Here is a 15224-nt window from a genome sequence, read left to right as displayed (position 1 = left end):
TCTGTTGAGTGGATGAAGCTGTATACTACCAGTTAAAACATACGCTTGCGTGACCGAAATACTCGAGAGTTGGCGAGATTACAGTCAGCTTTGGGCCGTGATGGTAGACATCAACTAGAGGCTTAAAATGCATGTACGGACGTTAACGAAATGCCTTGCCGATTGCAATTTTCCAAACTTCTCTCATATACTAAGACAGTGGCGCAAAAGATCAAAAGGCTTACGGTAATTATGTACTGTACATACATTCATATCAGCTGTACCAAGTTGAACATGAGCATTCACAACCGAAAGCAGCGCCGGCTGTTGTACCAAAGAAAGGCCGTGTTACCAAGCCAGGGAAAACAACCTTAATCATCATCACTGTGTGCCCTGTTCCCTCCATCTCCTTCACCTTGGTTAAATAGCGATGAAGAAGCTCATCTCTCCCTCCTTCGCCTTCACCCGCGCCTTCTCGACGATGGGGTCGACACACGCCAGCCTGATTCTCTCTGGCGTCGCCGGGCTCTCCAGCCTCAACAGCCCATCTCCATCCTCCCCTTTCGAATCCACGCCCACCTTGGCCTCCACGCCGTACTGCGCGCGGGCCGCCTTGAGCGCGTCCCGGATGGCAAAGAACACGGCACTGCCCATGAAGAGCGGTGGCTCGCCCACGCCCCTGCTCCGCTGGATTGTCCGCAGGTCTTTCCACTCGACGTCCTTGAGAATGCTGACGTTCCACACCTGGGGGATGTCCCGGAACGAGGGGATCTTGTAAGCGCCCGGGCCGCGGGTGAAGAGGTTGCCCTTGAGAGGGCCGTTGCGCAGCCAGAGGGATTCCTCCATGGTGAAGAGGCCCATACCCTGGACAAAGGCGCCCTGAATCTGGCCGTAATCGATGGCCGGGTTGATGGACTGGCCGACATCCATCTTGACGTCCGCCCGCAGGCAGGTCCAGGAGCCCGTAAGGGTGTCTATCTCGACCTCGGCAGCTGTTACGCCCTGGGTGAAATAAAAGAACATCTTGCCCTTGTTCTCGCCCCAGGTGTAGCCAATCTCTGGAGTCTTGTAGAAGCCTTGTGCCGAAAGGTTGACGCGGTCAAAGTAGGCCGCGTGGGCGAGCTCTTTCATGGTTGCCTTGGGGCCGAGCTTGGCTCGGTATGGGGCTAGGCGTTCGTTGAGCTGGGCGCAAGCATTGTAGATGGCGTACCCATTGAGGTCAGAGGAGGCGGACGCGGCAGTGGCCGAGGCGTTGGCGACGGTGTTAGTGGCTGTTTCGGAAATGTAGACGTCTTCCATGGGAACGTTGAGAGCTTGAGCAGCAATCATAGTCATCTTGGTGTGTAGGCCCTGGCCCATCTCCGTGCCGCCGTGGGCGACAAGGACGGATCCGTCATGGTAGATGTGGACGAGCGCGCCAGCCTGGTTAAACCAGAGGGCCGTGAAAGAGATGCCGAATTTCGTGGGAATGAGGGCGAGCCCGCGCTTCCGCCACTTGTGCTCAGCATTGAACTTGGTGATGGCCTCCCGGCGGTTGGCGTAGTCCGCCTCCTCCTGGACCTGCTTGTACATGAGGGGCACATGCCAATCGGTCAGAGGCTGGTTGAAGTGCGTGAGCTCCTCCGGCTTGTACATGTTGATCTCGCGGAACTTCTCGACGGGCATGCCCAACCGGTCCGCGACCTCGGACATGTACGTCTCGGCGATGAACATTCCCTGAGGCCCGCCAAACCCTCGGAATGCCGTGTTGGATACGGTATTGGTCTTGCAGATGCGGCCGCGCACGTGGATATTGGGAATCATGTAGCAGCCATCGGCATGTGTCATGGCACGCTCGCACACGGCGGCGCTGAGATCCCAGGACCAGCCGGCGTTGTTGAAGACGTCAAGATCAAGGGCCTGGATCTTGCCGTCCTTGTTCACGCCTACTTTCCATTTCCCCAAAAAGGGATGTCGCTGGCCAGAGGTGACAATGTCTTCTTCTCGTGTGAGCATGCAGCGGACCGGCCTGCGGGTCTTCTTTGCTGCCAACGCGAGAATGGAGCTCAGTTGAATCGATCGAGTTTCCTTGCCGCCAAAACCTCCGCCCATTCGCTTGACCCTGACCACGATCTTGTTGCTCTGGACGTTGCAAACTTGTGCGGCATATGCTTGGCTACTAACAGTTAGCGGCCACTCATGATTATCCCAGACAGGGGAGACTGACGCTTCATTGGGGTTTTGTGTACTCGACCAGATCTCCATTTCGCCATCTTCAGGCTTTGGGATCACAACCGAGGCGTTTGTTTCCAGATAAAAGTGCTCCTGTCCGCCCATCCTGGCAGTCCCGGTAAAGACGTAATCGCACTTCTTGAACGCTTCCTCGGGATCGCCCTTCTTGATCTCCCTGAAGTACTCAAAGAAGCTCTCTTTTTCAATAGCCTCTTCTATTGTGAAGATGGCGGGTAGCTCCTCGTACTCAATCTTGACGGCACGAGCACCCTCGGCCGCGCGTGCCGCCGAAGTTGCGAGAATCAGACCGATGGGCTGACCAGCCGTGTACACTTCGTCTTCGGCGAAAAAGGTCTCTTGGAAGTGAGGCGCACCCCAGCGGTTCGCCCGGGCGCTCGGCATGTCGTTTTTGTCGACATAGTCTACTACACCGGGGATTTCGAGCGCCGGGGTGAAGTCGACTGACTTAAGCTTGGCATGCGCTTTGGTCGAAAGAACAAGGCAGCCGTAGAGCTCGTTCTTCAAGGGAGGGATGTCGTCCGTGTATTGGGCCTCGCCAGTCACTTGCTTCAGGGCGGCCACGTGTGGGTTGGACTTCCCAACCGTCTCTTGCATGTAAGCTGCAGCCACCGTGTGGTCTTCCTTCCCGGTGGAGATGTCCCTCTCAAGCTCCGGGACGGCTTCCGCATCGGCGTCTGCCCCGAGCGACTGCATAACTTCATGATAGAAGCGGTAGAAGAAGCCGAGAGCTAGCGACTTCCTGTACGAGGCCATTCCACCGGGGACGCTAAACTGGAGGTCAAAATCCCGACCAAGAGCGTTCATGGCCCCTTCGAGGGTCTCCAGCTCTGCAAACTTGCGTCCGATTAGGTACGAGTTTGCTTGCTTAGCCGCCACTGTTGTTGGTGCCATGCCGCCGTAGACAAGGTTGGCCTGCTCGACAACCCCATCAAGGCTCAGACGAACTCTCAGAGCCGATGTGACAATCGCAATGTCATCGTCCTTCCGCTTCGCTTGTTTGTAGGCTCGGAAGAACTCGTTCTTCTCCTGTGTGAGCGGGATGCGGATGGAAGCGAGGACCGCGTCGGCAGGCAGCGCTGTTCGGCGATAATCCTTGAAGAAGTCGGCCATGGGTATCTCAATGTCCTTCTCCAGAGTCTTTGCAACCAAGACAGCATCCGCGGCCATGAAGACGGGGTTCAGGTCAGAGATGGGGGACGCGGTGACCAAATTTCCGGCTGGTGTGCCGACATTCCTGATCTGCCTGCCGGCGAAGTATTTGAGCTGCTTGTGGATGGCTTTGAAGATCTGGCCCCGGGCTTCTCCGTAGTGCTTCAGAGCCTCCTGGCAGACACCCTCAAGGTCTGTTAGCGTGATGTTGCCGCCAATCTCCAGGTGGTCCTCATTCAAGGAGTACTGGCGCAACTCCGGGATGTCCCCCACGTATACCGAGACGGGATATTGCATGGCCTTGAACTTAATTTCGATTTGGGTCTCGGTGCTGCCGCCTATAATCTTGGAGTCCGGATACACGCTCTTGATCTCGAGTAGCTGATCCAGGGTCACCGGGCGAAACCATTTCTTGCGCTTGTTCCCGAAAGCCAGCGGCTTGAACGCATGCTTCTTGAGCGCCGGAGGGAAGATGAGCTCCGTGTCCGGTTTGTATTCAATGAAGCCTGGAGGAGTAAACCTCTTGATGGGCTGATCGTCGACACCGTCCACCTTGCCGTCTTTGCAGCATCCGCCGCCATTGCCGTTCTCCATGCAACACCCGCTGCCCCCGTTCGCCTTGGCGTTCCCGCACCCATTTACCGCCCCTGCCCCTTTGCGCACGCTGAACGTCTGCGCCGCGTCGAGAATTGGCCGGTACCCGGTGCAGCGACACAGGTTCCCGTCAAAGGCCTCCTCGATATCGTGCTCGGTCGGTGCGTCGTTGTTCCGGAGAAGGGCGTACAAGCTCATGACGATGCCCGGGGTGCAGAAGCCGCACTGCGAGCCGTTTCCCTTTGCAATGCGCTCCTGGGCCGGATGGGGCCGCTGAACGTTGCCGATGCCCTCGACCGTAATGACATGCTTGCCATCTATTGAGGCGAGCGGGGCAAGACAGGCGTTGACGCTGGCATGGTAGATCCGCTTCGTGGTCGGGTTGTACTGCGAGACGACAACTGTGCAGGCGCCGCAACCTCCTTCGCTGCAGCCACTGTGGGGGGGAGAAGATAAGTCAGCATTATCATGATGTAGGATTGAGAAAGGCGGAGGCGGGGAGCCTGTCGACGTACAGCTTGGTGCCCGTCAAACCAATGCCCCGGAGGTATTCCAGTAGTGTAACCTCGGGATCAATGTCGTCCAGCACCACGCGGGTACCATTGAGGTAGAAGCGAATGGTGTCGTCGAAGTCTGTAGTTAGTGCCCCGGGAGGCACTTTGGCGGGCTGCTGGGGAAGAACAGCGGAGGGAGTCATTGTGACCCTATTCCCCGACTGCAAGGTCCCTGGATTTGTGCTCGTTGAGACCCCACCCGGCAAGTTGGTAGTTGTTTCTCTTGGTAAATTAACTTCACGGTCGTATTCCTCTTCGAAATCCGTGAGTGTGTGGCGAGATGGTTTGCCAAAAGCTGGATGGCAACGGGAAACAGCGGCTGATATATATTGATATGTAAGGTAGGTACGGTGGGTATTGTTATGTACCTAATCAGTGCGAGAGAAAAGTGCCCCGTCCAGCGCGCACTTTCAATGCGTCCAGCCGATACAGTCGATAGTTACAAGTTGGAGACGCGAAGTCGAATTCAAGTGGCGTCCCCTCCTGGGGGGTTTGCCATTTGGGCTTCGATAGGTACTTATGTTGAACGTTATCTCGACTCCTTGCCAAAGAGCGACTGGCAGATGACGGCGAGCCCCGCATATTCTCCGCTCCTTGCCTGCCCGATCAAGCAAGTTGGAGGCAGGGCAGGGATGCGGCTCGACCCTTCCCGCTGCAAGCTTTCCCAGTTGCGCCCGTCGTAATCCAGATAGAGGCCTTCTTAGAGGTTGCCAGTCGCTTGGCTGACTGGGTGCTTCCCAAGCTGCCTTGACGGAGCTTATCGGGAAGGTGGGGTAATCCGCGACCTGCCCCGCTAATCGAGTTCCAGGCACTGAATAGTTTCGGCAGCCTCCGACAGGCGCCAGGCGCCGTCGGATAGCGGGACCGTCGGGCAATTCCATTACTACTATGTACATACCTTCCCTAACCCTGCGAAGAGCTGGGGTTTATTGAGACATTCTCGACATAGCATTACGGAATTCTTTGACAACTGGGATGTCGTGCGCTATCACTAAAACTTCTCGAGCCATTTTTCTACTCGTGCCTCCGCTTCTCGGGTTCTTCGGGTGGTTTTTCTCGACATCCATGGATCTGAGTCTCCGACCTCACGCTTGTAAGTCACTCCCCCGGAGCTTAACACTTGGACTCGGTTTGGCTAACACAGGGTTAGGGTTAAATTCCAGACCGATCACAAGCACGGATAGTTCCCCTCACAGGCCGATGTATATACGGATTCCGTCCGTAGTCTTCCCCACCAACTTTCATCCCCCTTCCGGCACCCCAATTTACAGTTCATCTTCGAGCAGCCGGGCAATGGGCTCATCCGATGAACGCGCAGTCCTAGCATGACCTCAACCTCCTTCCAGCTATGAGGGCCGATCAACTTGATGTCGCCGAGATGTAGCTACGATTGACTCCAGCCAACGAAATACCACTGAAGAGCGTGTCCCACCACGGCTCGTTACACATACACGGTGTTTTCGACTAAGAACAGCCATAATCCCGTTCCCTTGATTGGAAACCGGGCCCAACGGATCTCATGGCGATCTCTCCTCAAACATCGCCACAAGGGGATGTAGTGCATGCACTCTCGGTACTACATGGTATACACCAAGCAGACGTTGAAGCCGCAATGGGACCCATGTGTCCCTTGCCCCTCCTTCTCCGCGCCTGCCTAGAAACTGGGAAAATAGAGTCCGGCTATTTAACAAATGCCGCCAGCGGCTCCAAGGCGGACGTCGGGAGAAGAAGACCGGTGTCTCGTGGCGCCAAAATGCCATAACACGTCGAGTATCCCCCGCCAACTGCCAATTCACACCCTCCTCTCTCTCCGTGTTGTGAGGTTGATCGGAACGAATCGCAAACAAATCGCGAGCGGATCACGAAACCTCGAGCTCAGCCAAGATGCAGCCCCAGTTCTTCAACGTTGTCAACGACGAGCTGCGCAGCAGCAGCAACATTCACCGGGTGACGGACCCGCGGACCGAGGAGGAGCTCTGGCCGTGCCCGATCGCAACCACGCAGGACTTTGAAGATGCCGTCGCCGCCGCACAGGAGGCCTTCAAGACCTGGTCCCTGACTACCGTTGAGGAGCGCCAAGCGCTGCTGGTGAAGCTCGCCGACGTCATCCGGGACAATGCCGAGGAGCTCGCCAGCATCCTCATGCGGGAGACGGGCAAGTCAAAGATCCTGGCCGACATTGACGTCCAGGCGGGTATCGCGCAGGCCCTCTACTACTGTACGGATAGGAACCCCTTCCCCTTTAGGTGCAGCGTACTGACCCAATGCCGTCGTTGAACCGCGGCCGGCCCGGTTTTCCAGCCCAAAACGCCCTCACCGACGAAGTGCAGCACGAGGACGAGCACCAAAAGGTGGTGGCGACCCACATCCCGTTGGGCACGGTGGCGGCCATCTGCCCGTGGAACTTCCCCCTGATCCTGTCCAACATCAAGGTGGTGTCGGCGCTGGTGACGGGCAACTGCGTCATCGTCAAGCCGTCGCCCTTCACGCCGTACGCCGTCATGAAGTGGGCCGAGCTCAGCCGGGGCGTGCTCCCGCCGGGGGTGTTCCAGGTGCTCAACGCGGGCGCCGACCTGGGGGCGGCCATGACGGCGCACCCGGGCATCGCCAAGATCAGCTTCACGGGCACCATCGCGGTCGGCAAGAAGGTGCTGGCCGCCTGCGCGCCGACGCTCAAGAAGGTGACGCTCGAGCTCGCGGGCAACAACGCGTGCGTCGTCTGCCCGGACGCCGACCTCGACCGCGCCGTCCCCGCCGTCGCCAGCGGCGGCTTCTTCAACGCCGGCCAGGTCTGCGTCGCGAGCAAGCGCATCTACGTGCACGAGAGCATCTACGACGAGTTCCTGGAGCGCCTCGTCCGCGAGGTCGAGACGAACTTTGCCATCCAGGAGGACGGCCAGGCGCCGAGCGTGTTCGGTCCCTTGGACAACAAGGCCCAGTACGAGGTCGTCAAGGGCATCATCGAGGACTGCAAGAGCAGGGGGTACAACGTCGTGACGGGCGGGCAGACGGACAAGGTCAGGCCCAAGGGGTTCTGGCTGCCGCCGACCATCGTGTCGCGACCGTCCGAGGACTCGCGGCTGGTGCAGGAGGAGCAGTTTGGTGAGTTTTCTTCTTTTTCCTTTTCTCTCTCTCTCTCTCTCTCTTTTTATTCGCTCCCCCCCTTTTTTTTCTTCTTCTATCCTTTTGCAGTTTTTTTCTGGTTTCCTTTCTTCCCTTAGACAACCAACGGCTGTTGCTGACACTTCGACAGGCCCCGTCCTCCCCATCCTCTCGTGGTCGGACGAGGACGACGTGATCCGGCGCGCCAATCTCGCTAACGCGGGGCTGGGCGCGTCGGTCTATTCGTCGGACCTGGCGCGGGCGGAGCGCATCGCGCGCCGGCTCGAGACTGGCAGCGTCTGGATCAACCAGTTCGAGCGGCCCAACTTTGCCGCCTACTTCGGGGGCATCAAGGACAGCGGGTTCGGCGGCGAGATGGGCAAGCAGGGGCTGCTGTCGTACTGCTACACCAAGTGCCTGCATTACCCCAAGTAAGATTAAAGAAGGAAGCCGCCACGGAATATGCACGGCGCGGTGTTTCTGGAGAGATGTACTATGGTTGGGAAGCGATGCATGCGAGCACGTTGACGTTGTGGCTCCTGACTCATAATGGAGTGTAACTAGTGCAGTGTGCTGAACGTGTGTATACATGTATGTACAGTACATGTATGTGTGTACATATTACGTACATACATAAGGCACACAGCATCGTGCTTTGCTTCCGGGTTGTCCGTGTAGTTGGGTTCTCATTCCTGTCTCTGCCGTGTCTCTCCCAACACGTGGAGCAAGCGGCCAAAGGAATGCGTGTCGAGGCAGTATTGCGTTGCGTTCGATGTTGCGGTCCATCACTTTGCACGACACTTGTGTATCTTGTCGATCACTCCACGAATGCAGCAAAGCTCGTATGTGTACACTCCACGTCCTAAATATAAAGGCCACGGGCGCGGGTCCGATGATGTCAGGGTTGAATACGAGATCAATCGGCAACCGGGGCCCAACAGGGTCCTATCAGGATCGAGGAGCTGCAGCCACGCACCCAACGACCGGGTTCTTGGCTCTTGGCTCCTTCTTTGGCAAACAACAGTAGAAGCTTTTTCCCCGACAACGCAATGGATAGGTAAGCTGGAGGATCTTCAAGCCGCGCCACAAAGCGGGATATCCTTTGCTACACACAAGTAACTAGTGTTAGACTAAAGTGTTCGTAGTGAAGTGTCAGTGGAACTATAACTATAAATATTCATGAGATGACGGATCATCCGACGGCGCCCTCGAGGCCGCGTGAAAGCTTGTTCATTTTCATCGACTCTGTTAGACCCCAACAATAACAACAACAACAACAACAACCGCTCCAAAATGAGGTTCGCCGCCCTCCTTACTGGCTTCCTTGCCGCGGCGCAAGCCGAAAAGAACTACTTCTTCCGCTACTCTGGCGGCAACGACATTATCGACCACCAGCGCCTGCGCAGCAACATTTCGATTCAGCACACCTCCCCGGGTGTGACCCTGCCGCCGTACAATCCAAAGGACCGTAAGTTACATGTTTTGTTATCAAGTAAACCCACAAACGCACAGAGAGGGTGTGATGAGAGAGAAACGAAAAAAAGCAAGGAAGTGAAGTGAAGTGAAGTGAAATATTGTCTGAATCGTAATAAGAGGAGGAGGAGGAGGAGGAGGAGGAGGAGGAAGAAGAAGAAGAAGAAGTAGAGCGTTGGCTTTTTCCAAGTCTATCACAGTCAACTTCCCAAACAAAACAAGCCTCAACAACACCGTCGCGAAATCAACATGAAGAACCTGGGCACGAACCTATACTGACACCATCCCCTCCCCCCCCCCAACCACCCTTCGGTTCGCAGACTTTATGCGCCTCTATCCCAACGCGACGGCCCACCCGCCGGCCGTTGCGCTGGTGATAGTGCCCACCAACCCACACCCGCCGCCGGTGCCGGGCTACTACGGGCTGAGCGACCGCGAGGGCGTGCCGGACGCGTACCGGCTCGTCTATTCGTACCGCCTGGACGAGGAGGGTCCCGGGTTCAAGTACGCCGGGTGGCGGCTGCGGCCGGCCGGCCCCGGCAGCGAGCCGGGCACACTGCGGCTGCGGTATCCCATCGGCGAGGGGCGTGCCGCGGCGGGCGAGGAGGAGGAGGAGGAGGAGGAAGAGGAGGGAAAGGGCGGGCACGGCAAGTGGAGGTGGATCGCGGTCAAGGAGAAGGATGGCGATGGCGACTATGACAAGTGTAAGTTATTTTCTCTTTTTATGATCAAAAAATTAAAATTAAAAAGAAAAAAGAAAGAAAGAAAGAAAGAAAGAAAGAAAGAAAGAAAGAAAAAGAAGAAAGCAAAGCTGACGTTGATAGGGGTGCCCTGGTACGTCAAGCGGTGTGCCGCAAACGGTGCCGTGTTGGCTACCTGGGACTACGTAAATGTCGATCTGGAACTGGTAGAGGCCAAGGGCGCTGTCAACTCGAGCGCGCCTGGCGGCGTGAACGAGTAAAGGGGGGGGGAGGGAATAATCGGGTTCAGGTTGGCTTTGTCTCTCGTTTCGGGTGACTAATGAGTTGGAACTGCAAGACGTAGCAACGCCGGAAAAGAAAAAAAAATGCTTTCTTCTTGTCGAATGCTCTTTATTTTTTTATTTTTCATTTTTTATTTTTATTATCATTTTTTGGCACATTCCGCTTCCTCATCCCGATTCCCAGAATGCCCGTACTAAGTATGGTAATCCATACTCCGTACGGATTCTTACACTAGACACGCACCTCCATCGCCGCCCGATAGCCCGTGCCGCGTGGGCCCGCCAGCGCCGATGTCTCCACTCTGCCCCGGAGTTGGAGGGCATCGTCTCCGCGCGGCCCCAGATTCGCCCGGCCGCGGCGCTGCGCCGCCCGATTCTATTAACTTCACGTCCAAATATTTCCCACTGTTAAATTCCAATGTCTAATATATGTTGAATTGCCACTCCCAGCTCGAGATCACCCGAGCTCGAGGGTCATGATCTCCTTGCCCCGAATCGAGGAAATGCGAGTGTCCGCCCCCTCGTTGCTTTCATTAGTCAACCCAGCAAAATCCCCAGAAGGAAAGACGGAACATGCAAAAGTCCAATTCGCCGTCTCGGACTTCCTCGGCTGGTGGCAGCAGGTGTCTGTCGATGTATGCAAGTGCACTACCCCTGGAGGGGATACGGAGTGTTGTGTACCTCGGCACATGCACATCCCCGCATCGCGGTACTAGTAGAATGTGGAGAGAGCAGATCCCCGAGACAGGGGTGGAAGCACATGCAGCAACGACCATCCCGTTTATAAGAGACTTTGATTCTTTCATCTTTTATCTTGTTACTTCTCAAAGCTTTGACAGTCTCCCCTTCATACCACACAAGCTCACCTTGGGAGAGTCCCGGGACGGAAGGAAAACCATACAGCACCCACACCATGGCGCCCAAACAGAAACAACCATGCTACGTCCTCGGCGTGGGCATGACCAAGTTCATCAAGCCGCGCGGCAAGGTCGACTACACCGAGCTGGGCTACGAGGCGGGAATCAAGGCGATGCTGGACGCCCAGATCTCGTACGACGACGTCGAGCAGGGCATCGCGTGCTACTGCTACGGCGACTCGACCTGCGGCCAGCGCGTCTTCTACCAGTTCGGCATGACCCAGATCCCCATCTACAACGTCAACAACAACTGCTCCACCGGGTCCACGGGCCTGGCCATGGCCCGCAACCTCATCTCGGCCGGCGCCGCCGACTGCGTCCTGGTCGTCGGCTTCGAGAAGATGATGCCCGGCAGCCTGCAGACCTTCTTCAACGACCGCGAGTCCCCCCTGGGTACCACCTACGCCATGATGGCCAAGACGAGGGGCCTGAGCAAGGCCCCCGGCGCCGCCCAGATGTTTGGTAACGCCGGCCGCGAGTACATGGAGAAGTCAGTCTTTTCTCTCTCTCTTTCTCTCTCTCTTCTCTCTCTCTGTGTTTAATTCCTTTCTTACGTCATACTTACATATCCAACGAAAGCACAACAGGTACGGCGCCAAGGCGGAGGACTTTGCCGAGATTGCGCGCATCAACCACGCGCACTCGGTCAACAACCCGTACTCGCAGTTCCGGGACGTGTACACGCTCGAGCAGATCCTGGCGTCGCCCAAGATCCACGAGCCGCTCACCAAGCTGCAGTGCTGCCCGACCTCGGACGGGGGCGCGGCGGCGGTGCTCGTGTCGCAGGCCTTCCTCGACGCGCGCCCGCACCTGCGCGACCAGGCGGTGCTGGTGGCGGGCCAGTGCCTGGCCACGGACGCGCCCTCGCTCTTCTCCGGGAGCGCCATCGACCTGGTCGGGCGCGAGATGACGACGCGCGCGGCGGCCGCCGCCATGGCCGAGGCCGGCGTGACCCCGAGCGACGTCGCCGTCTGCGAGCTGCACGACTGCTTCAGCGCCAACGAGATGTGCCTGCTCGACGCCCTCGGCTTCGCCGAGCCCGGCCGCGCCCACGAGCTGGTCCGCTCGGGCGGCATCACGTACGGGCCCGGCCGCAAGGTGCTCGTCAACCCGAGCGGCGGCCTCATCTCCAAGGGCCACCCGCTCGGCGCCACCGGCATCGCCCAGTGCGCCGAGCTCGTCTGGCACCTGCGCGGCTGGGCCAACAACCGCGCCGTGCCCGGGACCAAGTACGCGCTGCAGCACAACCTGGGCCTCGGCGGCGCCGCCGTCGTGACCGTCTACCGCCGCGCCGACGGCCGCGAGGCCCCCGTCCTCGACTCGGCCGCCGTCGGCAGGATCAACAAGCAGGGCTACAACCCGGCCGTCGAGGCGAGGGGGTTCACCGCCGAGGAGGCCAACCGGGTGCGGAGCAAGCACAAGACCAACGACTTTGCCTTCACCGCCACCCTGCCCATGATGAAAGCCGCCCAGGCAAAAGTGTAGGTAGCTTGTGTTAGCTTCCTTCTTTCCTCTCCCTTCCTCCCTCCCTCCGAACGGGGACGGGAATAATCTTGCAAGCATGCGCAAGGGATTGTTGTATTTATTTATTATAAATTTTTTTTTTTTTTTTTTTTTGGCAGCGGCATCGGTGTAGGGTCCTTTTGTTGGAAACGTCGTCCAGAGTGCTTCCGGCAATTTCAATCCTCAGAGCTCTCGCTGGCAATGGGTGAATGGTGCTCTCTATTTCCAAGTCTGCGTAGCGGTCGTGAATACTTGTTCTTTAGAGAGGATTTGACCGGGGGTACTTTGCCTGGATGTCATCCGCGTCACACACCCTTGCTGATCCGCAGCGTCGTACCGAGGAGAGTGCTGAGTATGTACTGTACGGAATATGTATGTATGTACATACGTCCGTACATTGAGCTATTGATGGATTGAAGGGCCCGCCGAGGTGCAAATTGAGGAACTCGAGCCTGAAAGGAACATAGCGCCCTCGACTGCAGGCCTGTTTCTTTCTTTTTTGTCTTCTTTTCAAATTTTTCTCTTGTTCTTTTCTTTTTTCCATCTGTTTTCCTTTGCGGTGGCCGTGCGCTGCCTCTTACCTAGTGTAGAATGGTTCGGTGAACTTGAAGCTCCTCGCGGGACGATCACACACTTCCAAGCAACAGGCGGCAGGAACGAGCCCCCAGTGATTCATGCGGTACCTGCCCGGCGGCAATTCCGACGCGGACCGTCCTGCAAGGCCAGTGGTTAGTTGCCCTTGAGCTTCCATTCTTCTCTCGCCAACCAGATCCTGCCTTCTGGCACCTCAAACTTCGAACGGGAACTTCCATGCGGTGGCTTGCATCCCACTCCGTGCGCTGCATCTCAAGCTCATCCAATCCCGACCCAGAGAGCCACCCGCCTCCCACTCTAAACACGCTCGCCTGAACTTTGGCAATCCATTCATGGCAACCACGTTTCACGGCCGCTCCGTCTCCAGTAAGAATACGCCGTTCGAACGACAGTCAGCAATGGCAGCTGTATTCTCTCGGTACCGAACCGCGGCATCAGAAGCTTGCGCTATTCTACGGAACTTCCACCTCTTGGTTTCCATACGCTCCATTTTTCCTTTTTCGTCATCTGCTCGGTTGTGCCTGTTTTGGGTTGGGCAGATCGAAGGCGAGCAAGCTACAAAAGTTCCCGTTCCGACGAACAAGGGAGCCCATGTCGTGCCCTCGCCATCTCCGTTGTCCATACCAGGCCCACGGGGGCTGTTGTTCCATGGTGAGACCGTGGATCGTGGTCGGGACCAAAGTAGCTCTGGCTGGGCAAACCCCATGGCATCTGGCGCAAGTCCATGGCTGAATACTTGTAGATCGGGCCCAAGGCTCACACTCACTCACACCCACATACACACCCACACGCCCCAAGCAGAACCACAGGCGTGTTCGAAGAACACACCTCCCTAGTCCTGGCAGGAGCCCACCCATCCGTGGTTTCGGACCCGTTCCGATCCGCCATGCTGGCTATTCACACCGTTTAGCCGCTCTACCTCGGCGAGCCCGTCGTCCAACTGCCTGTTTGGTTGGGCCAGCCTTAAGACTTGGGAAACCACCCCGCATCTGAACCGTCCCTGTCATTTCTGTTTTGGTTTTCCTTCGTTCTCTTTTATTCTTCGTTACAATTAGGGGATGTGCCGAGTGTAAGATGCTCTAACTGCCTCTCCCAACATGGCTGGTCCGGCTGCCGACCTCTCTCGAGGGCCAGTCCTTCTCTCCTTCTCCCTGGCCACGGCGAGCTTTGCCATGGCCACGACATTTGTTCGCTTCTACGTCCGACGGAGCCTCTACGGAGGTTTCGGGACGGATGACTACGTGAGCGGGGCAGCAACAGTGAGTTGGGACTGTAGAAGAGGCATACGGGGAGGGCGAGGACGACAACGCTAACTCGACCCAGCTCGTAGCACTGATAGCCACGATTCTCGGAATACTCGAGGCCACCGCGGCGAGCGGAGAACGGGCCGTGCAGTTCGACGTAGCAGGACGGCCGTGGTATCTGATCAGTGCCACGCTCAGCAAGATCTCGATATGCCTCTTCTTTCTCCGAGTCTTGGGAAGGGCGCGGCAATGGCGCACTCTTCTGGCTGCGTTGATCGCGATAATGGCCATCATCACCCTCGCCTTTACCCTATTCACCTATCTCCAGTGCCGGCCGTTGGAGAAAGTGTGGAAGCCGTTTGTGACCGGAAGCTGCTTGGACGCCAGCATCCGCATGAACTTTGCTTATGCCCAAAGCGGTAGGTCGTTTTCTCTTGGTCTGTCTCGGCAGACACTGGACTGATAGCTCTAGCGTTTTCCGTCTTCTCTTGGGTTTTTCTCTGCCTCTTTCCGGTACTCCTCCTCCGCGACATCTCCCACGGCGGCGAGCCCACCTGGCCGTTCTATGCCGCTTCCTTTCTGAGCTTGTTGTAAGTCTACCAGAAGCCGCCTTCACCACCCTTCCCGCTGTTGACACCCTTCGCCAGCACCGGGATAATCGTCATCGTCCGTATTGCCCAGGTCCCCTACACAATGAGCACTGCCATCTACAACACCCACTTCTTCTCCGCCTCTCTCATGGCCAAGTAAGTCCATCATCCTCTTTTTCGTCCGACTCATTCCCACCGGGCCCACCCCACCCCTATTTGCTGACGTGCAACCCGGGCTATCAGTCTCGAGCAGAACTTGGCCCTGACTTGCTCCAACCTCCTCACCTTCGGCCCTCTTTGCTCACCTTCCG

The 15224-nt window shown here is 57.2% G+C and overlaps 5 protein-coding genes across 5 annotated transcripts; 4 read left to right on the top strand and 1 right to left on the bottom strand.

The window, feature by feature from the left end:
- Nucleotides 1–17: 17 nt before the first annotated feature.
- Nucleotides 18–5006, bottom strand: MYCTH_2311689 (uncharacterized protein). The gene is made up of 3 exons (XM_003666689.1): nt 4470–5006; nt 2186–4390; nt 18–2134 (listed from the first exon to the last, which is right to left on the bottom strand). The coding sequence occupies exons 1-3, from the start codon at nt 4649–4651 to the stop codon at nt 400–402; spliced, it is 4122 nt and encodes a 1373-aa protein (XP_003666737.1). The 5' UTR covers nt 4652–5006; the 3' UTR covers nt 18–399.
- Nucleotides 5007–5895: 889 nt separating this feature from the next.
- On the top strand, nt 5896–8045 carry MYCTH_2097168 (uncharacterized protein; the record flags this gene model as incomplete). The annotated part of the gene is made up of 3 exons (XM_003666688.1): nt 5896–6726; nt 6810–7610; nt 7762–8045. Exons 1-3 carry the CDS (start codon nt 6393–6395, stop codon nt 8043–8045), a joined length of 1419 nt encoding a protein of 472 aa, XP_003666736.1. The 5' UTR covers nt 5896–6392.
- Nucleotides 8046–8760: 715 nt separating this feature from the next.
- On the top strand, nt 8761–10166 carry MYCTH_2311687 (uncharacterized protein). The gene is made up of 3 exons (XM_003666687.1): nt 8761–9078; nt 9404–9787; nt 9908–10166. The coding sequence occupies exons 1-3, from the start codon at nt 8904–8906 to the stop codon at nt 10042–10044; spliced, it is 696 nt and encodes a 231-aa protein (XP_003666735.1). The 5' UTR covers nt 8761–8903; the 3' UTR covers nt 10045–10166.
- Nucleotides 10167–10825: 659 nt separating this feature from the next.
- Nucleotides 10826–12554, top strand: MYCTH_2311684 (uncharacterized protein). Its single transcript, XM_003666686.1, has 2 exons — nt 10826–11472; nt 11570–12554. The coding sequence occupies exons 1-2, from the start codon at nt 10979–10981 to the stop codon at nt 12465–12467; spliced, it is 1392 nt and encodes a 463-aa protein (XP_003666734.1). The 5' UTR covers nt 10826–10978; the 3' UTR covers nt 12468–12554.
- A 1622-nt stretch (nt 12555–14176) lies between these two features.
- On the top strand, nt 14177–14786 carry MYCTH_2071219 (uncharacterized protein; the record flags this gene model as incomplete). Its single annotated transcript, XM_003666685.1, has 2 exons — nt 14177–14338; nt 14403–14786. 2 exons carry the CDS (start codon nt 14177–14179, stop codon nt 14784–14786), a joined length of 546 nt encoding a protein of 181 aa, XP_003666733.1.
- Nucleotides 14787–15224: the final 438 nt, after the last annotated feature.

This window comes from Thermothelomyces thermophilus, chromosome 7 (genome assembly GCF_000226095.1).
Source record: "Thermothelomyces thermophilus ATCC 42464 chromosome 7, complete sequence".
Classification (NCBI taxonomy): Eukaryota; Fungi; Ascomycota; class Sordariomycetes; order Sordariales; family Chaetomiaceae; genus Thermothelomyces; species Thermothelomyces thermophilus.
Note: the sequence above shows the minus strand (reverse complement) of the source record. Positions and strands in the feature narration are given on the sequence as shown.

Bases quoted from the DNA above. Each gene is read 5' to 3' on its own strand.
- MYCTH_2311689 (XM_003666689.1), bottom strand. From the start codon at position 4,651: ATGACTCCCTCCGCTGTTCTTCCCCAGCAGCCCGCCAAAGTGCCTCCC. The intron at 4,391-4,469 runs GTACGTCGACAG...TCCCCCCCACAG, and splicing joins GGTTTGACGGGCACCAAGCT to TGGCTGCAGCGAAGGAGGTT. The intron at 2,135-2,185 runs GTCAGTCTCCCC...AACTGTTAGTAG, and splicing joins ACACAAAACCCCAATGAAGC to CCAAGCATATGCCGCACAAG.
- MYCTH_2311687 (XM_003666687.1), top strand. From the start codon at position 8,904: ATGAGGTTCGCCGCCCTCCTTACTGGCTTCCTTGCCGCGGCGCAAGCC. The intron at 9,079-9,403 runs GTAAGTTACATG...TTCGGTTCGCAG, and splicing joins GCCGTACAATCCAAAGGACC to ACTTTATGCGCCTCTATCCC. The intron at 9,788-9,907 runs GTAAGTTATTTT...TGACGTTGATAG, and splicing joins CGATGGCGACTATGACAAGT to GGGTGCCCTGGTACGTCAAG.
- MYCTH_2311684 (XM_003666686.1), top strand. From the start codon at position 10,979: ATGGCGCCCAAACAGAAACAACCATGCTACGTCCTCGGCGTGGGCATG. The intron at 11,473-11,569 runs GTCAGTCTTTTC...AAAGCACAACAG, and splicing joins GGCCGCGAGTACATGGAGAA to GTACGGCGCCAAGGCGGAGG.